Source organism: Chanodichthys erythropterus, chromosome 9 (assembly GCF_024489055.1).
Source record: "Chanodichthys erythropterus isolate Z2021 chromosome 9, ASM2448905v1, whole genome shotgun sequence".
Lineage (NCBI taxonomy): Eukaryota > Metazoa > Chordata > Actinopteri > Cypriniformes > Xenocyprididae > Chanodichthys > Chanodichthys erythropterus.
In genome coordinates this window covers 34,152,950-34,169,372 of record NC_090229.1, presented here as the reverse complement: position 1 = coordinate 34,169,372, position 16,423 = coordinate 34,152,950, and the positions used below count along the sequence as shown (strand labels likewise).

The 16,423-nt window shown below is 40.6% G+C and overlaps 1 protein-coding gene across 1 annotated transcript; it reads right to left on the bottom strand.

The window, feature by feature from the left end:
- Positions 1 to 993: 993 nt before the first annotated feature.
- Positions 994 to 3,182, bottom strand: LOC137026485 (serine/threonine-protein kinase pim-1-like). The gene is made up of 7 exons (XM_067393839.1): positions 2,873 to 3,182; positions 2,392 to 2,595; positions 2,204 to 2,298; positions 1,966 to 2,016; positions 1,502 to 1,877; positions 1,228 to 1,425; positions 994 to 1,082 (listed from the first exon to the last, which is right to left on the bottom strand). The coding sequence occupies exons 1-7, from the start codon at positions 3,180 to 3,182 to the stop codon at positions 994 to 996; spliced, it is 1,323 nt and encodes a 440-aa protein (XP_067249940.1).
- Between the last annotated feature and the right edge of the window lie 13,241 nt (positions 3,183 to 16,423).

Here is a 16,423-nt window from a genome sequence, read left to right as displayed (position 1 = left end):
TTTATGTACCTGTTCGTTTTTTTAATAAAAATGACTAAATTAAAAAATTAAGACTTTATAAAGCAGTGATAAGACTTTTTAATACTTTTTAATGGTCTTAATTTTCCCAAAATTGATTTATCACCTTTTAATACTTTTCAAGACCCCGCGGATACCCTGTAAAAGTCTATGGGAAAAATGAATAGGCTTTGTCGAGGGAACCCGTGCGCCGCTAACTTCCGGGTTGGCCTACAAAAACGCGTCATCCCTGGGACGCTCTATTGAAGGAGTGCAATATGTCAATTTTCATTTATCAATTATGATTAATCCATGTACTGTAAAACCATGTCTTTTATTGTTTTGAATATCAAGTATAAAATATACAGTTTTACACAAGTTGAAGGCACTGTATGGTAACATGTCTGTTAATTTTTTTTTTTTTTTGACTCAACAGTAGATCTCTGAAGGCTCTGACAGCAACCTCTGCAGCTGTTCAGATGAACTACAGTCAAAATATTTACAAAAGTACAATTACTTATTTTCACATCCTTCAGAAATCAATATTGCCAGATGCTAATGTTGCTGCTTCAAGCCAAGATGCAAGAGGCTAAAGCGGATGGATGGAGACGCCACTGGATTCAGACACACAGATGAACAGATGACACTTCTGAAATGACCGCTCTTACACCTGGAACAAATAAAACAGAAATGAGCTTCACAAAACTACAGTTCAATATTCTCATTAAAATGTTTGTCATTTACCATCGGTATTTCTGGATGTTTCCATCTCAGTACTTTGGTCCTTCATCTCATCCTGAGCTCTTGTTTTAAGTGGATTTTTTCATCAAACAGAAGGAGATTTTCTGAACCGATGACACTTCTGGAGTGGCTGTGACCGGTCTTACACCTGGAACAAAAAACAGAAATGAGTTTTATTGCCTAAATTCATTACAATTCGAACAGGTGAGATGTTCAAAATACATCTTAAATAGTTTCTAGCTCATGGCTCAGTACCTAAAACCATTCGTGGTAAGCAATCCTTTCCAGAGCAGGCCGACGCTCAGGCTTCTGCTGCAGAAGAGAGCAGATCAAATGGCAGCAACCTGTGCAGAAAGATGGAGAGACGTCTGATTATTACCGTAAACTTTACATCCGCTCTACTGAATCCTTATTCTAAGATCTTCAGGTCAGAAAGCCGACAAATTCCAATACGGCCATCTCCTATGAAGTTTAGCATTAGAATTTAACTTGAAGTAATAAACAAATCACCTTCTGTCAAGCCCGGTTTGTACCAGGTGTTCATATTGATCCTGTACAGGTCAAAAGTATCTGGAAAGTATCCGCACAGCATTCTGAACAAGAGGATCCCCAGAGTCCAGACCGTCGCCGGCTTTCCATGAAACTCGCCCTTCATCCTGTACTCGGGAGGGCAGTACATGATTGTGCCTGGAGGAAAAAGAGTTTGTCCCATGAGTCTCTACCGCAGCATGAGTTCACATGAGTTTGGAGAACTAATACACACCACAGAATCTCGTGTAGGCAGATTCTGTCAGGAGATCGCCGCATCCAAAGTCAATGAGTTTGACTTCGAGGTTCTTCAAGTCTATCAGGAGGTTCTCTAATTTGATGTCCCCATGGTAAACCCCGCGGCGACAGCACGCCTCAGCGGCTAGTGTTGCCCCCCACATGATGAGCCGAGCAAAGTTCTCGTCGATGCTGCCGCCGTTGCTTTCCACCAAGCGAGACACATCCATGCTGTGCGAGAGATGCTCGAGGACCATGACGTAGAAGTCCTGCTGGTCCTGCCAGTCCAGCAGCTTGATGATGTCCTTCACTGGATCTTTATTGGCCAGGATTGTCAGAGCGACTTCTTTGGGAAGGGGCTCGGGATGATCAGGCTGGAAGAAACAAACATTATATGATGTCAGATGGTTTTAAACAGGGATTTAACTTGAGTTTGTCTATTGAAAAATCACTTATACTCACAATACTGATACATTCCGTGTGTTTTGTCTTTTTGACAAATTTCACTGCCACCTGATGGACAAAACAAAAAGCAATTAATGTGTGTAGAGGTCGTATCATAAATTTCAAGTGAGAGTTTAAGTTCTAACAGATCAAGAGCCCTAAAGAGTGAATATATGATACAGGTAGATGGCTTACATTGGATAAAGTGAGATAATTCAGATCAAAAACCATTTGCTAAGTAAAAAAGACGTCAAACCTGATGGCCATCTGCCAAACGAGTGCCTTCATAGACAGCACCAAATCCACCTTGCCCCAGCTTACGGCCAATTGCATATCGGCAGCAGATGTTGTCTATTAAAAGATGAACAGAAGAAGACGATGTTTAGTGGTGCTGATCTGCAGATATTGTGAGATTATTGTTGGGGACTGTGTTAGGAAACTCACCCTCAGGTCTCATGTTCACTTCGTTACGGTCCAGCGGTTTCGTCAGAGGAGACGTTTCACCTGCTGGAGCGTCGTGAACATGAGTTTGGAGCTCTTCAAACTCCAGAGGCTCAGCAGCGGGAAGGACTCGGATAACACCGACAGGAGGTTCCTCGAGATCAGTGACCTCTACAGATCTGGAGATGGACTGTAGAGACTTTTGATCTGAAGAGGAGAATATCAGCACAAGAAGTTAGCTAGCAGTCAATTAACTGGTAAAATACTGATTTAATGGGAACAACGACGCTTTGATATTAAAGTAAATTACTAATTGTTCACCTATTTATTTTTAAAGTGCAAAAAAGTAGAATTTTATTGATTTTACACATAATTATTATAGAGGGTTTGTTTAAAATGATCCTATAGGGGGCAGAAACGTTCCTGTCACTCATTTAGGTGTAAATTATGAACTATATAACTATAACATAGCTGTGTCATTTACCGTCGGTACTTCTCCTGGGTGTTTCCGTCTCAGTATCTTGGTCCTTCATTTCGCCCTGATCTGAGCTCTTGTTTTTGGTGGATTTTTTCTTCCCACTGAAAGAGAGCCACTTAAAGAAGTTGCCCACTTTCTTTTTCTTCTTTTTCGGACGCGAGTTGGGAAGCACGGCTCCCTCTCCCTCAGCAACATCAACAGGCCGATGAGGATGTTGTTCCTCCGCCGTGCTGCTGCTGCTGCTGCTGCTGGGGTTTGGGTCGTGAACCTGCTCGCTATCCGCAAAAGATCGTACTCGTGAACTTCTCTGTCCCATGATGAACCACTAAAGGTATCAATCAATCAGACTAGAGCCGCTACAAACCGAGTGAGTGAATAAAGTGTGAAGAGTGTCTGCTTTTACCCGCGCGACATTCTAAACTCACTTTGACGACATCGTGGATAATAGACACAGTCTTTAATTTGAAAAACAACATCAGAGCAATGTGTAAGATAATAGAATTACATCTGAATCTAATGACTGCGCAATAACTTCAAAAAGATGAACAACTTAACTGTGCACGATTACTAATATTTTAAATATTGTACATGTTGGAAATAAACGTATTAAATATATTATCTGTTAAATACATTTTGTTGAAACAACATTTGAAGTGAGCATTTTTAGAAAATCAGTCTACATGTGTTTTATGTTATGTTATATGTTATGTTATGATATGTTTATGTGGAATCCAACCATTACACATATTACCTATTGGCTTTCACTTGTCAGTATAATTTCTTTGCTCCACATCAGCTACATAAATTCATCAACTAACCGTTCAGAAGCGTCCTGTTGCATTCGACATGTTGTCACTTCTTCTTGAGTCTCTCCATCATTGTCCAACTTTAGATTGATCAGAAAAGGCTGAACAGTTTCTGCCATTTTCAGTGAGTCTGAGGCAGAGCCGTTAAATATGATTAATATATGTTTTTCAATGGCTCTGGTCTGAGGTAATCAGAGCTCCTGAAACTCCGCCCTCTTCTTGAGAGCAGCAGCTCAGTTGCATATAAAGGGACACACACAAAAACAGCATTTTTTGCTCACCCTCAAAAAGTGACAAATTTAACATGCTATAAAATATGATCTGGGGGGTATTTTGAGCTAAAACGTAACATACACACTCTGGGAACACCAGAGACTTATTTTACATCTTGTAAAAGTGGCATTATATGACCCCTTTAATGAACAAGTTTTATTTTCATCATTTTATTTATTTTGTACTTTAATAACACAAGATGCTTTTCAGTTTTATAGCTGATTGTGACCAAATATATTTTGTTTGTTTTTGACCCATGCAAGAGTGTATTATGTTTACTGCTTAGTGCTTACTTACTACACCAAAGGAGGCTGTACTGTACCAACCAGGGGACTAAATGCGGCTAGGTGGAAAAAACTGTAATTTGCACTACTGTCTGTTCAAAATAAATGAAAAGTAATCTAGAATTGTGGATTTATTTTTTTTCCGGTTGCACTTTAGTTTAGGGTCCAATTATCACTATGAAGTAGTTACTTATTAGCATGAATATGACTAGGATATTGGCTGTTTATTAGTACTTATAAAGCACATATTAATGCCTTATTCTGCATGATCATATTCTACATCCCTTAATCCTATCCAGTACCTAAACTTAAAGGTGCCCTAGAATCAGAATTTGAATTTTCCTCGGCATAGTTGAATAACAAGAGTTCAGTACATGGAAAAGACATACATTGAGTTTCAAACCCCATTGTTTCCTCCTTCTTATGTAAATCTCATTTGTTTAAAAGACTTCCGGAAAACACTCGGATCTCAACATAACACCGACTGTTACATAACAAAGCAAGAACAAAAGCGAAAAATGGCAGATGGAGCAATAATAACTGACATGATCCATAATATCATGATATTTTTAGTCATATTTGTAAATTGTCTTTCTAAATGTTTCGTTAGCATGTTGCTAATGTACTGTTAAATGAGGTTAAAGTTATCATCGTTTCTTACTGTATTCACGGAGACGAGAGCCGTCGCTGTTTTCATTTTTAAACACTTGCAGTCTGTATAATTCATAAACACAACTTCATTCTTTATAAATCTCTCCAACAGTGTGTAATGTTAGCTTTAGCCCGTTAGCCACAGAGCATAGCCTCAAACTAACACAGAATCAAACGTAACCATCTAAATAAATACTTTACACACATAATTCGAAGCATGCATGACGAACATCTTGTAAACATCCATTTGAGGGTTATATTAGCTGTGTGAACTGTGTTTATGCGATGTATATATAGTTGAGAGCTCGTGTGGCAGAGGAAGCGCATCTCTTAAAGGGGCCGTGCTGAAAAAATCAGTGCATAGTTAATGATGCCCCAAAATAGGCAGTTAAAAAAATTAATAAAAAAAAAATCTATGGGGTATTTTGAAACTTCACAGACACATTCAGGGGACACCTAGGACTTATATTACATCTTGTAAAAAAAACAATCTAGGGCACCTTTAAAGCTGCAGTCTGCGATTTTTCCTCTTTGTTGCCATCTCTTATTTGAAACCTGCAATTGCAGTCATATGCGGAACAGTTATCTGTACGTGCGTTGTGCCTCGGCACAGCTTGTCAGCGCGGATGAATCTAATGTTTGCTGTCAGTCACTGCACCGGTGTGGATACTGCACTTCAGAATCACAGATTCTACGTCTTGAAAGTATGACCAATATAAGAATTTTCACTGGAAAATATCTTCTGAACAAGTAAGTAACATGTCTGCCACTTTTGTTCTGACCAACTAAGGAAAAAAGCATTAGGCCTACAATAAATCGCACTGCCAACGATGATTAAATCTAACAATCGCTTAGCTCAGATCACGTCAAACCATGCAAATTATTATTACTGTTAAATTGTTCTCAAATTGTTAGCCTAATGTTAACAACATCAGCATTGTGTAGGGCTGGGTAGCGAACTCGATACTTTTTAGGTACCGATCGAACTGCCTCGATACTATCGAGTATCGAAAAGTGTCTTGTCATTCGGTACCAAATTTCGGTACCTCAGAATGGAACCGAGTAGAGGGGCGGAGAAATGCTTTCGCTGTCTCGTTGAGGAGCAAGTAACGTTGCGCTACATTATTATTTATATCTAAATATATAAAACTATACGCGTGAGAGAGACCCTATGTGCGAGAGGGCGAGTGAATCAACGGTTTCGTTTTCAGTTTATCTCCGAATGGACGGGTGAGAAACGGCTGTTTATGTGAGCAGCCGGTTCACTACAGATAATACTGTTAACATAAAACAAAAGTGTCGCACTGCCTGCAGAAACAGCGGAACGCGCAATGTTTTTTAGACTAGTTATGGAACGGTACAACACACAGCAGCTTTAAATCAGCGTTCGTCCCTCAAGTCTATGGAAACACGCGACCGGTTCGTGACAGGCTCGTTCGCCTGCACGAGCACAGGCTCTGCCTCTGGCTCCAGAACGCGAACAATTCTGCTGAAAAAGGGGTATCAGCGTCCTCCTGATACTGCGGATAATCTGCGGGTCGGGCCAAGTAATAAAAAAATAACATTCAAATTAATTGCGGGTGGATGAGAGATGAATCATTAATGTGTCGATTTTAATAAAGACACAGAACTCTTATTTCAACGAACTTGCGTCACTCTTACTTCCGCTTTGATCTTGTTAATAATAATTAATTTTTTGAAGAAGAACAATTGCTGAGTGATTTAAAAAGAGCCTCACATACTGAATTTTTGCATTGAAAACTAAACTTTATTAAAACTATTTGCACTGATTTATTGTGTTGGGTAAATTTAGATAATTTGTGCTTTTTTTATTCCCCGCAGTGGCTCAGGAGATGAGTCTTTGAGTCTGAAAAAAAGTCAACAAAATTAAAATATAAAACCAAATATTTTTTTTTGAGGTTATGTAATCTTGTTTAAACAGATTTTATAAAATTGGTATCGAAAAAGGTATCGTTTAGGTATCGGTATCGAAGTCAAGGTATCGGTATTGTCTCGGTATCGACAATTTTTGAACGATACCCAGCCCTAACATTGTGTGACTGTGTATTTAGTGTATATTAGTGTTACCTGTAGATTTCAATTTCTGTAGCCACTCAACAGTCCAAAGTCTTTTGCTTTTTGACTACAGGTGAATCTCCAGTTGTCACTGATGATTGTCATTTGGACTTTTCTGGATTACAATCCACCATCAAAATGATAAGTTTAATTATTTCAGCTGCTGTGAGAACAGGCTATAAATGATCCGCTACCAGCAGCGTCCTCACGTGATAAAACCGACTAGCCTGGATTCCTTCCTTTCTGTTTACGGACGTGACGTAATGACGCACAGAGGAACTGTTGCATGCTCGAATTTCCCGCGGAAATCCACCATGTCGCTATTATTACAAGCTTACTGTTGTGAATCGAGCTAAGATAATGAGATAGTTTTGAACACTGGCTGGTTATGTACTTGCTCAAAAATTGATTTTGGATCATTTTTAACCAAAAAAAGTTAAGGACTGCAGCTTTAACAATGACCTTACTAACTATTAATAACCAGTAATTAGGGGTTTATTGAGGCAAAAGTTGTAGTTAATAGTTAGTTAATAGTGAGAATTGGACCTTAAAGTATGATTTTTTTTCTACTGTACCGAACTCATATTGAACCATGACCCCAAAACCAATACGATGGATAGCGGTACGTACTGAACCATGACGTCTACCATTACATCCCTTCCCTACCAATTATATAAACAAATTTAAACTATCATATGTAAAATGGTGGGTAAATGTGTACTTACTCTTTTTGATTTTGAATTGGGGTGCTGCATGCCCTCCTGCAAATAAATTGCAGATGAATGCAAAAGTATAATACCAGTAAAAGTATAAAACTCCTTACTATTTTCACAAGTAAGGTGTACATTTACAAAACTCTTAGTACAAAACTCCAAACTGATCACACTTGTGACACCTAGTCATTCTTTCAAAACCTGATCTCATGCTTTCATTCTAGTTGTACATATTTTTATTTTACATAATCACTGTTTCAAAACACAAGATCATTGTGATATGTAAAGAGAACATTTGGTTTAATCAAATAAACACAACAGTATGATCTTCTTTCAGTTTAGCACTTTTAACTTTCAGTTAATTCAATAGCAAACAATGCAAGATACATGTTTCAAATCACCCTTGAATTCAACTTTCACCAATTCAGCTTTGAATCACAGGAATAAATTACATTTCCCTTTCGAAGGGAACTCCACTCTGCGTTGAACAGAACGCATTGGGGGAACCGTCACGTGACCCAGGTGTCGAAAGCACTATACAACAACTCCAATTGCTATTGGCCGGCGACAGCCTATGACGTCATACGGCGCGACCCGGATGTATAAAGGGAGCACCTGGAGAGACAGTCACTATCTTTTTCGTCTTTCGGTCCTGTTCTGTCTGATTGCATCTATAACCCACTCCGGTAGGGTTTTTAATATATGCCTTACAAACGTTCATGAAATGTGTTTATCTGTGTCCCAGGGAAAAATTTGACACTTGATATACATATTTTTCTGGGCGTTTTCTGTCTGGAGAGGAGCACGCATACACAGTACTTGAGGGCACTGCTGTATGTTTGTCTGTTGTTTACGCTGTTCTCGTTTGTCACTCTTCCCGAGGGAAGAGCTGTCTGCATCATTGCCTGTTGGTTCTGGCCTCTGTTTGTGCTGAGGCTTAACGGTGGCTGCAATCATAGGGCTCGCAGATGAGCTCGTTGGGAAGTTTGAGAAAGTTTTATTCTCTCTAACTTCCCCGGGGCGGGCGAGAACGAGTGGATGACGATGACGTTCGTGTTTGACGTCATCGCGTCCGGCGGAGAGCGCTCCTCTGGCGGATGTATGCGAGCTGCTGTGTGTTTGGGACGCGCTTCTCGGCGGGCTGCAGCTGCCGGGAGAGCGCGTTAGAAAGGGGCCGCGTGCGGACGGCTCGACGAGCGGTTCCTTTCTGTCTATTAATACGGCAGCTTCCATACTTTCCATTCCTTCGTTTGATCTCCGTGTTTGAGATCGGGAAGGCATGGAAAAACCCCTAGCCATTCAGTTTTGTATCTGAACCCAGACAGACGGGAGGGGGAGGAAGAGAGAGTGAGACCGGGTGATCGATTGTAAACACTGTTGCATTTGTAATCGATCCCCCAGCTATAGGGTGATTTATATCTACCCTCTCCTCTTCTTCTTCCACCTCCTGTGTGTGTGTGTGTGTGTGTGTGTGTGTATATATGTGTATATGTATGCTTGTGGTCAAGAAAATTAGGGGATGGGCAGACTGAAGTTGATAGCACTTGTCACTTCAGTTAATATGTGAATGTTTAGGTCGGTCTTAATCGGCCGCCTGACATTGTTTGCTTGTGAGCTTCACTTTCTTTCTCTTATCCATGAGATTTGGTGGTGAAGCCCGGGCTTCACTAGGCTTGTGGCCCTGTAAGAAGGCCCGTAGCTTAGCGGCTAGGCTAGAGCTAGGTTAGGTGTGTTATTTACATAACCTTATGTATACTATCCCTTATTAGGGTTTTATAGTTCCTAGTTCTGGCCTCCTCCCGAGGGAGTTGTTAGGCCATATGCCCATTATCCCCTATCTAAAATCTGTGCATGTTCAGGATAACACCTTTGAACAGTCAGGCCGGTGGCCGGCCCATGATGAAGCTTTTTCTGTAGGCCCACCTTCTGGCTTAATAGTGAAAAGGTTCGTGAGGCTTTTGGAACCGGGGATATCATTCTTCTCTTTTGAAAGAACGAGGAAGGAATCTCTGGTCTTCGAGCCGCGGGAAGGTAAGACAAGGTCTGATTTAATCGCTTAAATGTTCGACCTTGTTTTTATTCCTGTGTTATTTCCTGGGTGTGTAACAGTAATAATAATGGGTTTTTTGGGCAAAAAAAAAAAAAAAACTGGAGTGTTGAGACTGACTGAGCGAGCCACAGAATGGCTGCTGTTCAGTTTTCTCTCTGTATATTTTGCCGTTCGACTAATTTCAGTGTAGTTCGAACTGGCACTCATCACTTCAGTTTATGCGTTTGTGGCGGTCCTTTCCTGCCGCCCAGCATGATAGCTGTGATCTTTGGTGTTTTTCTTATTTGAAATTTCGAGGTAGAGATCAGGCTTATTATAGCGCCTGTTCTTTTGAATAGGCCTGTATGTTTTTGGCCAGGCTAGAACTAAGTGTATGTATGGTGTATGTATAATACCCATATGTATTTTAGTTTTTGGCCTTCTCCTGAGGGACTGGCTGAATTTTTTGCCCAGATTATCCCATTGCTTATGTAGGTGCAACGGTGAGTATAACAGCTAGGTTTTTAGACTGCTTTGTTAGAGACCTGATGCTGTTTCTCAGGTGGTAGGCCCTTATCTTTGCGTAGATAAGTTTATGCTATTAATGTTGCTAGGCCCCACTCACTAGAACATTCATGCTGAGGGGAAAAAATATTTTCTTCCGAGCCACTTGATATTTTCAAGTTTGAGTTGACTATGCCAGCGTTTTAGCTCTGTCCTCTAAGGCTTGGAACAGATTTGAGAATCTGTAGCAATGATTTTATTTTTTCTCTCTGTCAAATGGCATGTATTTCAAAGTTTCCTTTGAGTTCTAGACGTTTGCCCTACATTTGGTATGTGAGCTTGATATGCTGCCACAGGTTGGCACCCGCTTATGATAGTAGGCCTTCTAAAAAGCAGCCTCTATGTAAGTGTTTGGTGAATCCTTTCCCCAGTGTTACTGAGTGCATTACCTGTTGGATTTCATACTCAGGGTAGCTAGATCACTTTTTGAGAAAAGTTAGTATCTGTCAGCTCCCTTTCAGTTATCTGTTTATCAGCTATATTGCATATAACGGTGATTGTAGGCTAGACTGTTCAGCCTCCTTCTAGTTAACAATAGTTTTATACTGCTGTGTAATAGATTTCAGTCTGCTCACATACTGTTTTTTGGTTTTACACTGCTTCAGGCCCTGCAGCATGTTGTTTGAGGTAGCAGGCTCAACTAGCCTCCCTTAAGCCATGTTGGTTGTGTATGGTTCCCTTTAGTCAGAACTTAGGGTACTTTGCCTGTTTGGAAAGTGTAGCCTAGCACAGGTAGCAGTTAGCTTCCCATAGTTTATTGGGTTAGAGCTGGTTCCCTGTAGCTTGGTTCCCTGGAAATTCACGAACTGAAGCCACGTGTCATTGAATCGGCAGGCCCCTTCAGGCCTCCTTTTTAGTTTACGTGTTGGCACAGATTGTGTTTTTCTGTGCGGCTCTGGATGAGATGTCAGTAGTGAAACCTTACTGAGGTTTGGTTTAACCTATTGTTGCCTCTGAGTCGATGATTCTAGTTGAGCTAAGAGCCACCTAGCGCTTAGGTTGGATCTTTGTGCTCCTGGAAACGGCCACGAGACTTACGCCATGTGTCCTGAAGGATGCTAAGCCTGCGGGCCGCCTTTATTGGACATACTGGTGTTTGTTTTGGGTGTATTTCTCCCTGAGAACTAGTCATATACACTTTCACTGGCCAGGGGCCCAAGTGGTAGATTCAACCCCCTCTTTTGCGGGTTGTTTACCTGGCTTGGGACCTAAACACTACCACGAGCTGATGCCACATGTTTGTTGAGGTTATAGGCCTTCCAGGCCTTCCTTAATACGTGTTGGCGTACGCTGTACTCCTCTTGTTTAAAGAGTAAAAAGTGTTTTTTTTTTTACTGAGTACACTGCTTGTCGGTTTGTGTTGGGTGGATTATTTAGGAGCACTGTGCAGCTTTCCCACGGCTGCCATGGAAGTTATCTGTCTCTGTACGTTAGACAGGTTCTCAGAAAGGCGTTTTACTAAAACGGGTCGTTTCTGGAGTATACTTCTGTTGTCATGTTGTAAGTCCCTCCCGGGCCCCCATGATTATGTGCTCTTGGCATAGTCTACCTGTTAGGTGAGCTCTGCGCTTCTCCCTTGGGGTTGAATTTGGTAATATTGCTTAGCTCCCTAAGCTGTTTATGATGGTTAGGCCTTCATCAGGCCCCATCTTTAGAATCAGCCCTAGGCTGGTTTGTGCTCCCCTTTTTCAGGGTTTTCAGCGCACAGCCTCCTCAGTGCGTTAATTAAGCACTGGGTAGATCCTAGGTGAGCGGATTATCTCCCCTCGATATGAGGGTTCATAGCATTCAGCTGAGTTCTGCTCTCCAGGATGCCCGTCTCTACGCGTGGGTCTGAGCTGGTTTCTGCCTTTTTGCAGTCACTCTTACCTATTTTCTTCTTCAAGAATGCATTCTAGAGGCTCTGTATTCAGACAGGGTTGGCCTTGACTGAGTCTGTTCCCATATAAGGCCAGCCTCCCAGGTGGCAATGAGGGTGACCCCGTTCCCCTCAAGAGTGGCTGGCCGAGATTCCCTTTGGTTCCTTGGCCACATTCCCTTAAAGGGACCACTTTTTCCTTCGGGAAAGTGGGTCCCAGATGCCTTAGCGATTTCTTTAGGCTCTATTTTTTGAGAGAAAAAGGTAGTAGCCTTTTGGAATTTCAGCTTGGGCTGTTGGCCAAAGGGAATGCTGTCACTGACAGCCTGGTGTGACCCGAGGGGGAGTTGCTGGGCAGTTTGAGAACTGCCTTGAGGTCTTTGCCTCAGCCATATTTTTTGGCAGGCACTCCCCTCCAGCATGGCGGCGTGGGTATATCGTTCCCCAATGCGTTCTGTTCAACGCAGAGTGGAGTTCCCTTCGAAAGGGAACATCTCAGGTTACGTATGTAACCATAGTTCCCTGAGAACAGGGAACGAGACTCTGCGTTCCTTTGCCATGCTTCAGGTTGCCTGCCTTCAGAACAGTCCCTCAAGACGATAAGATAGTGACTGTCTCTCCAGGTGCTCCCTTTATACATCCGGGTCGCGCCGTATGACGTCATAGGCTGTCGCCGGCCAATAGCAATTGGAGTTGTTGGATAGTGCTTTCGACACCTGGGTCACGTGACGGTTCCCCCAATGCGTTCTGTTCAACGCAGAGTCTCGTTCCCTGTTCTCAGGGAACTATGGTTACATACGTAACCTGAGACGTTTACTATATAATCACATAGAAAATAGTTATTTTAAATTGTAATAATATTTCATAATGTTACTGTTTTTACTGTATTTTGGATCAAATAAATAAAGCCATGGGTGAGCAGAAGAGACTTCTTTAATAAAAAGCACATGTCACAAATTGTTTAATCTTAAAGGAACACTCCACTTTTTAATATAGGCTCATTTTCCAACTCCGCTAGAGTTAAACAGTTGAGTTTTACAGTTTTCAAATCCATTCAGCCGATCTCCAAGTCTGGCGGTACCACTTTTAGCATAGCTTAGCATAGTTCATTGAATCTGATTAGACCGTTAGCATCTCGCTCAAAAATGACCAAAGAGTTTCAATATTTTTCTATTTAAAACTTAACTCTTCTGTAGTTACATCGTGTACTAAGACCGACGGAAAATGAAAACTTGTGATTTTCTAGGCCGATATGGCTAGTAACTATACTCTCATTCTGGCGTAATAATCAAGGAACTTTGCTGCCGTACCATGAGTGCAGCAGTGCAATGATATTACGCAGCGCCTGTGACCCCCTGCTTGCACAGGGAGTGTGCCTTGCAACCATGGAGATGTATGTGAGAGACGCTGCGTAATATCATTGCGCCTGCTCTACCCATGGTACTCCAGCAAAGTTCCTTTAATATTACGCCAGAATGAGAGTATAGTTCCTAGCCATATCGGCCTAGAAAATCGCAACTTTTCATTTTCCATCGGTTTTTGATTTCCCTTTCACACGTGTTTAGTTCAGTTGCTTGTTCTCTTGTATATGGGCCTATGTTTCATTTATTAGTTTGTCGGTTGTTGTCTTTGTTCAACAAAGCTGTCACATTTGTGTTTATCTTCATGCTTTGGATTGTTTGTTTCCGAATGCCCTAAGTAAAGATATGCTATTTAGATAAAGATATTTTTTACAAAAACATTTGTAAACCCAGCTGAGCTTCATGCTTGTACTATGAATTGTGGGACTTACAGCAGACCGGAGAAAGCGTTGAGAGTGGTTGAGAGCATCAAAAGTCTTGGTAAAATAAGAAAATGTATCTTTAAAGAGAAAATTCTGTATAACTATACAATAATTTCACATTTTATTTACAAGTGTAAAAACTCCATAAAAATGCATACATTCACACAACATTGTTTTGCAGTTATTTAACTGATTATGTGTGTTACCCAAAAAACTGGATTTTTGTCATTTAAATAAAGCTAATTTTGATGTAAAAAAATATAGGGCCCTATCATACACCTGGCGCAGTGTGACACAACTGTTTTTTGCTAGTTTCAGCCCGACACAGTTTTCATTTTCACGTCCTGGGCCACATTGTTTAAATAACAAATGCATTTGTGCCCATTTGTGTGCTCATGGGCATGCTTGTCTGAAAATGAGGTGTGTTGGCATGTTACTATTTTGAGGCAACTGAAAACAACTGCGCCATTGACCAACTGAAACCTGGTCTAAAGTCTATGGCGCAATATTTGTTTTGTTATTTAAAGAGTGCGTTAGTTATATGTGTCTATATCTGCTTACACACAGGAAAGTGCAGCAGCACAGAAACATGCCAAATATTAAAGGGGTGATGAACTGAGAAATCAAATTTTCCTTGAGCCTTTGACATATAAGAGGTCATCATACTTTAAGAATATCCTGTAAGTTTTAGAGCTGAAACGTTCCTTATTAGTCCAATAAAAGCTTTAATTGTCACCATACCCAGCAAACAACAGGATTTACAAAGGGTCAAAGGGCAGCAAACACCACCTCTGCAGAAGAAGATCAACGCCTACTTCATCACTGCCTGTTTAGCCCCGCCCACCGATTCGCACATGACATGCAATAGAATAGGTAGCCTAAGTAACATAGGCCTACATGGTGCTAAACCAGATCGAGCTACCAAGCAATAAACATGCCGTTGATGATTAGAAAATATAGTGCAGTGCCTGGACTCAACAGTAATGCAACAACATGTCAGTAACTGTTAATTCTAATGCCTGATCTCATAGGCGCTGATTTCTGTTCCTGCCGGTGGGTGCCCGGCACGCACACACGCACCCCCAAATTAGTTGACTAATTACATTTATATTCATTTAATTTATTACACACACACACTGGAGAGAATAAACTATCATAATGTAGGCTATATAGCACTCATGTGCATGCATAAAGCTTACCATAAAGAGACGGCAAAGAATGTGACAAACACAGCAAGGAGACATTTTGTTTATTAATAAACTAATGTTTTCTGAATCCGTGTCGGCTGGAAAGATGAAGCTGACATTACTGACTCTCATCATCTCCGCATGTGGACCCGCCTAGAGAATGCACATTTCACTTGGATTACATAATCAGAGTAGTTTTCTTTTCGTTTTAAATTATTTCGTTTAAAAGTAGACATTTAAAGTTTTCTATAGATATATATTCTCATGTCTATGAGGCAAGCAGCCTATGCACTGTTTCTGTTCATTTAGCCAATAAGACACGCTCCAGTTCACGTGCAAGTGATCGCTCCCGCGCTTCCATGTCATGATTATATTTTCTGCTATATTTGCTTCTAATTTATTAAATCCAGACAATTGGTTGATTAAACATTGATTGAAATTAAGATAGAATTTTTACAAAACGAAATTCACTTTAAAGAAAGGCTTTCGACAAAACAAAACTTAATGAAGTGGTCAAAATCATGTCTGACCCACTACGTGTCTCCAGATATATTGCGCATCGTATGATGTATCCTCTTATCTTACTCATGCTGTTCACTTTTCATTATCTAATAGATGAAATTAAAAATAACATTATAGTCATATTTAAACATAAACATTAAACTAAATACCTTTTCTTTAATGGCTACCAACACGTATAGTACAGTGAAATTTCATGCGAGCAAGAGCGGATATATATAGAGAATACGAACCAACGTCACGCCTCGTTGCATGCCGGGCCTGTCACCTTTGACAGGATCGCCCTCTATTACTCGTACTGAAATAAATACGGATTCTTGCTTACCTTTTGTTTTGTTTCTGCCATTAAGTGGAACGTTAACAATTTTAATGGTATTGTTTGCAGGGAATAGAAGCTATTTTATCGCATCGCATGATCATTTTATTTATTTATTTATTTTTCACTGAAGTTTTGTAGAATTTCGTTAACAATGTTGATCTGTTTACCGTGTCGCACGCTGGACGCTCACCGCTGCTTCAGCCATCATATGAATATCCAAATAAATCTATGTGATCAACACACTGAGAAAAGTCGATTCATTTATTTTTTGGAAACATTTAAATGATGCTTAAACAAGCATATTGAGTAGGCCTACAACTTGTCATTGTAATTCCCCTTTTCCATGATCACGAGATTATGGGTCAAATTCAGCTGACAGACGGACACGAACACACTGTATTTTTATATTTATTTTAACAAATGACAACCACACTAAGCAATTTCCTACCTTTATAAAACTGTTATGAAGAAAATGTATAAAATGCTTGCATTTTA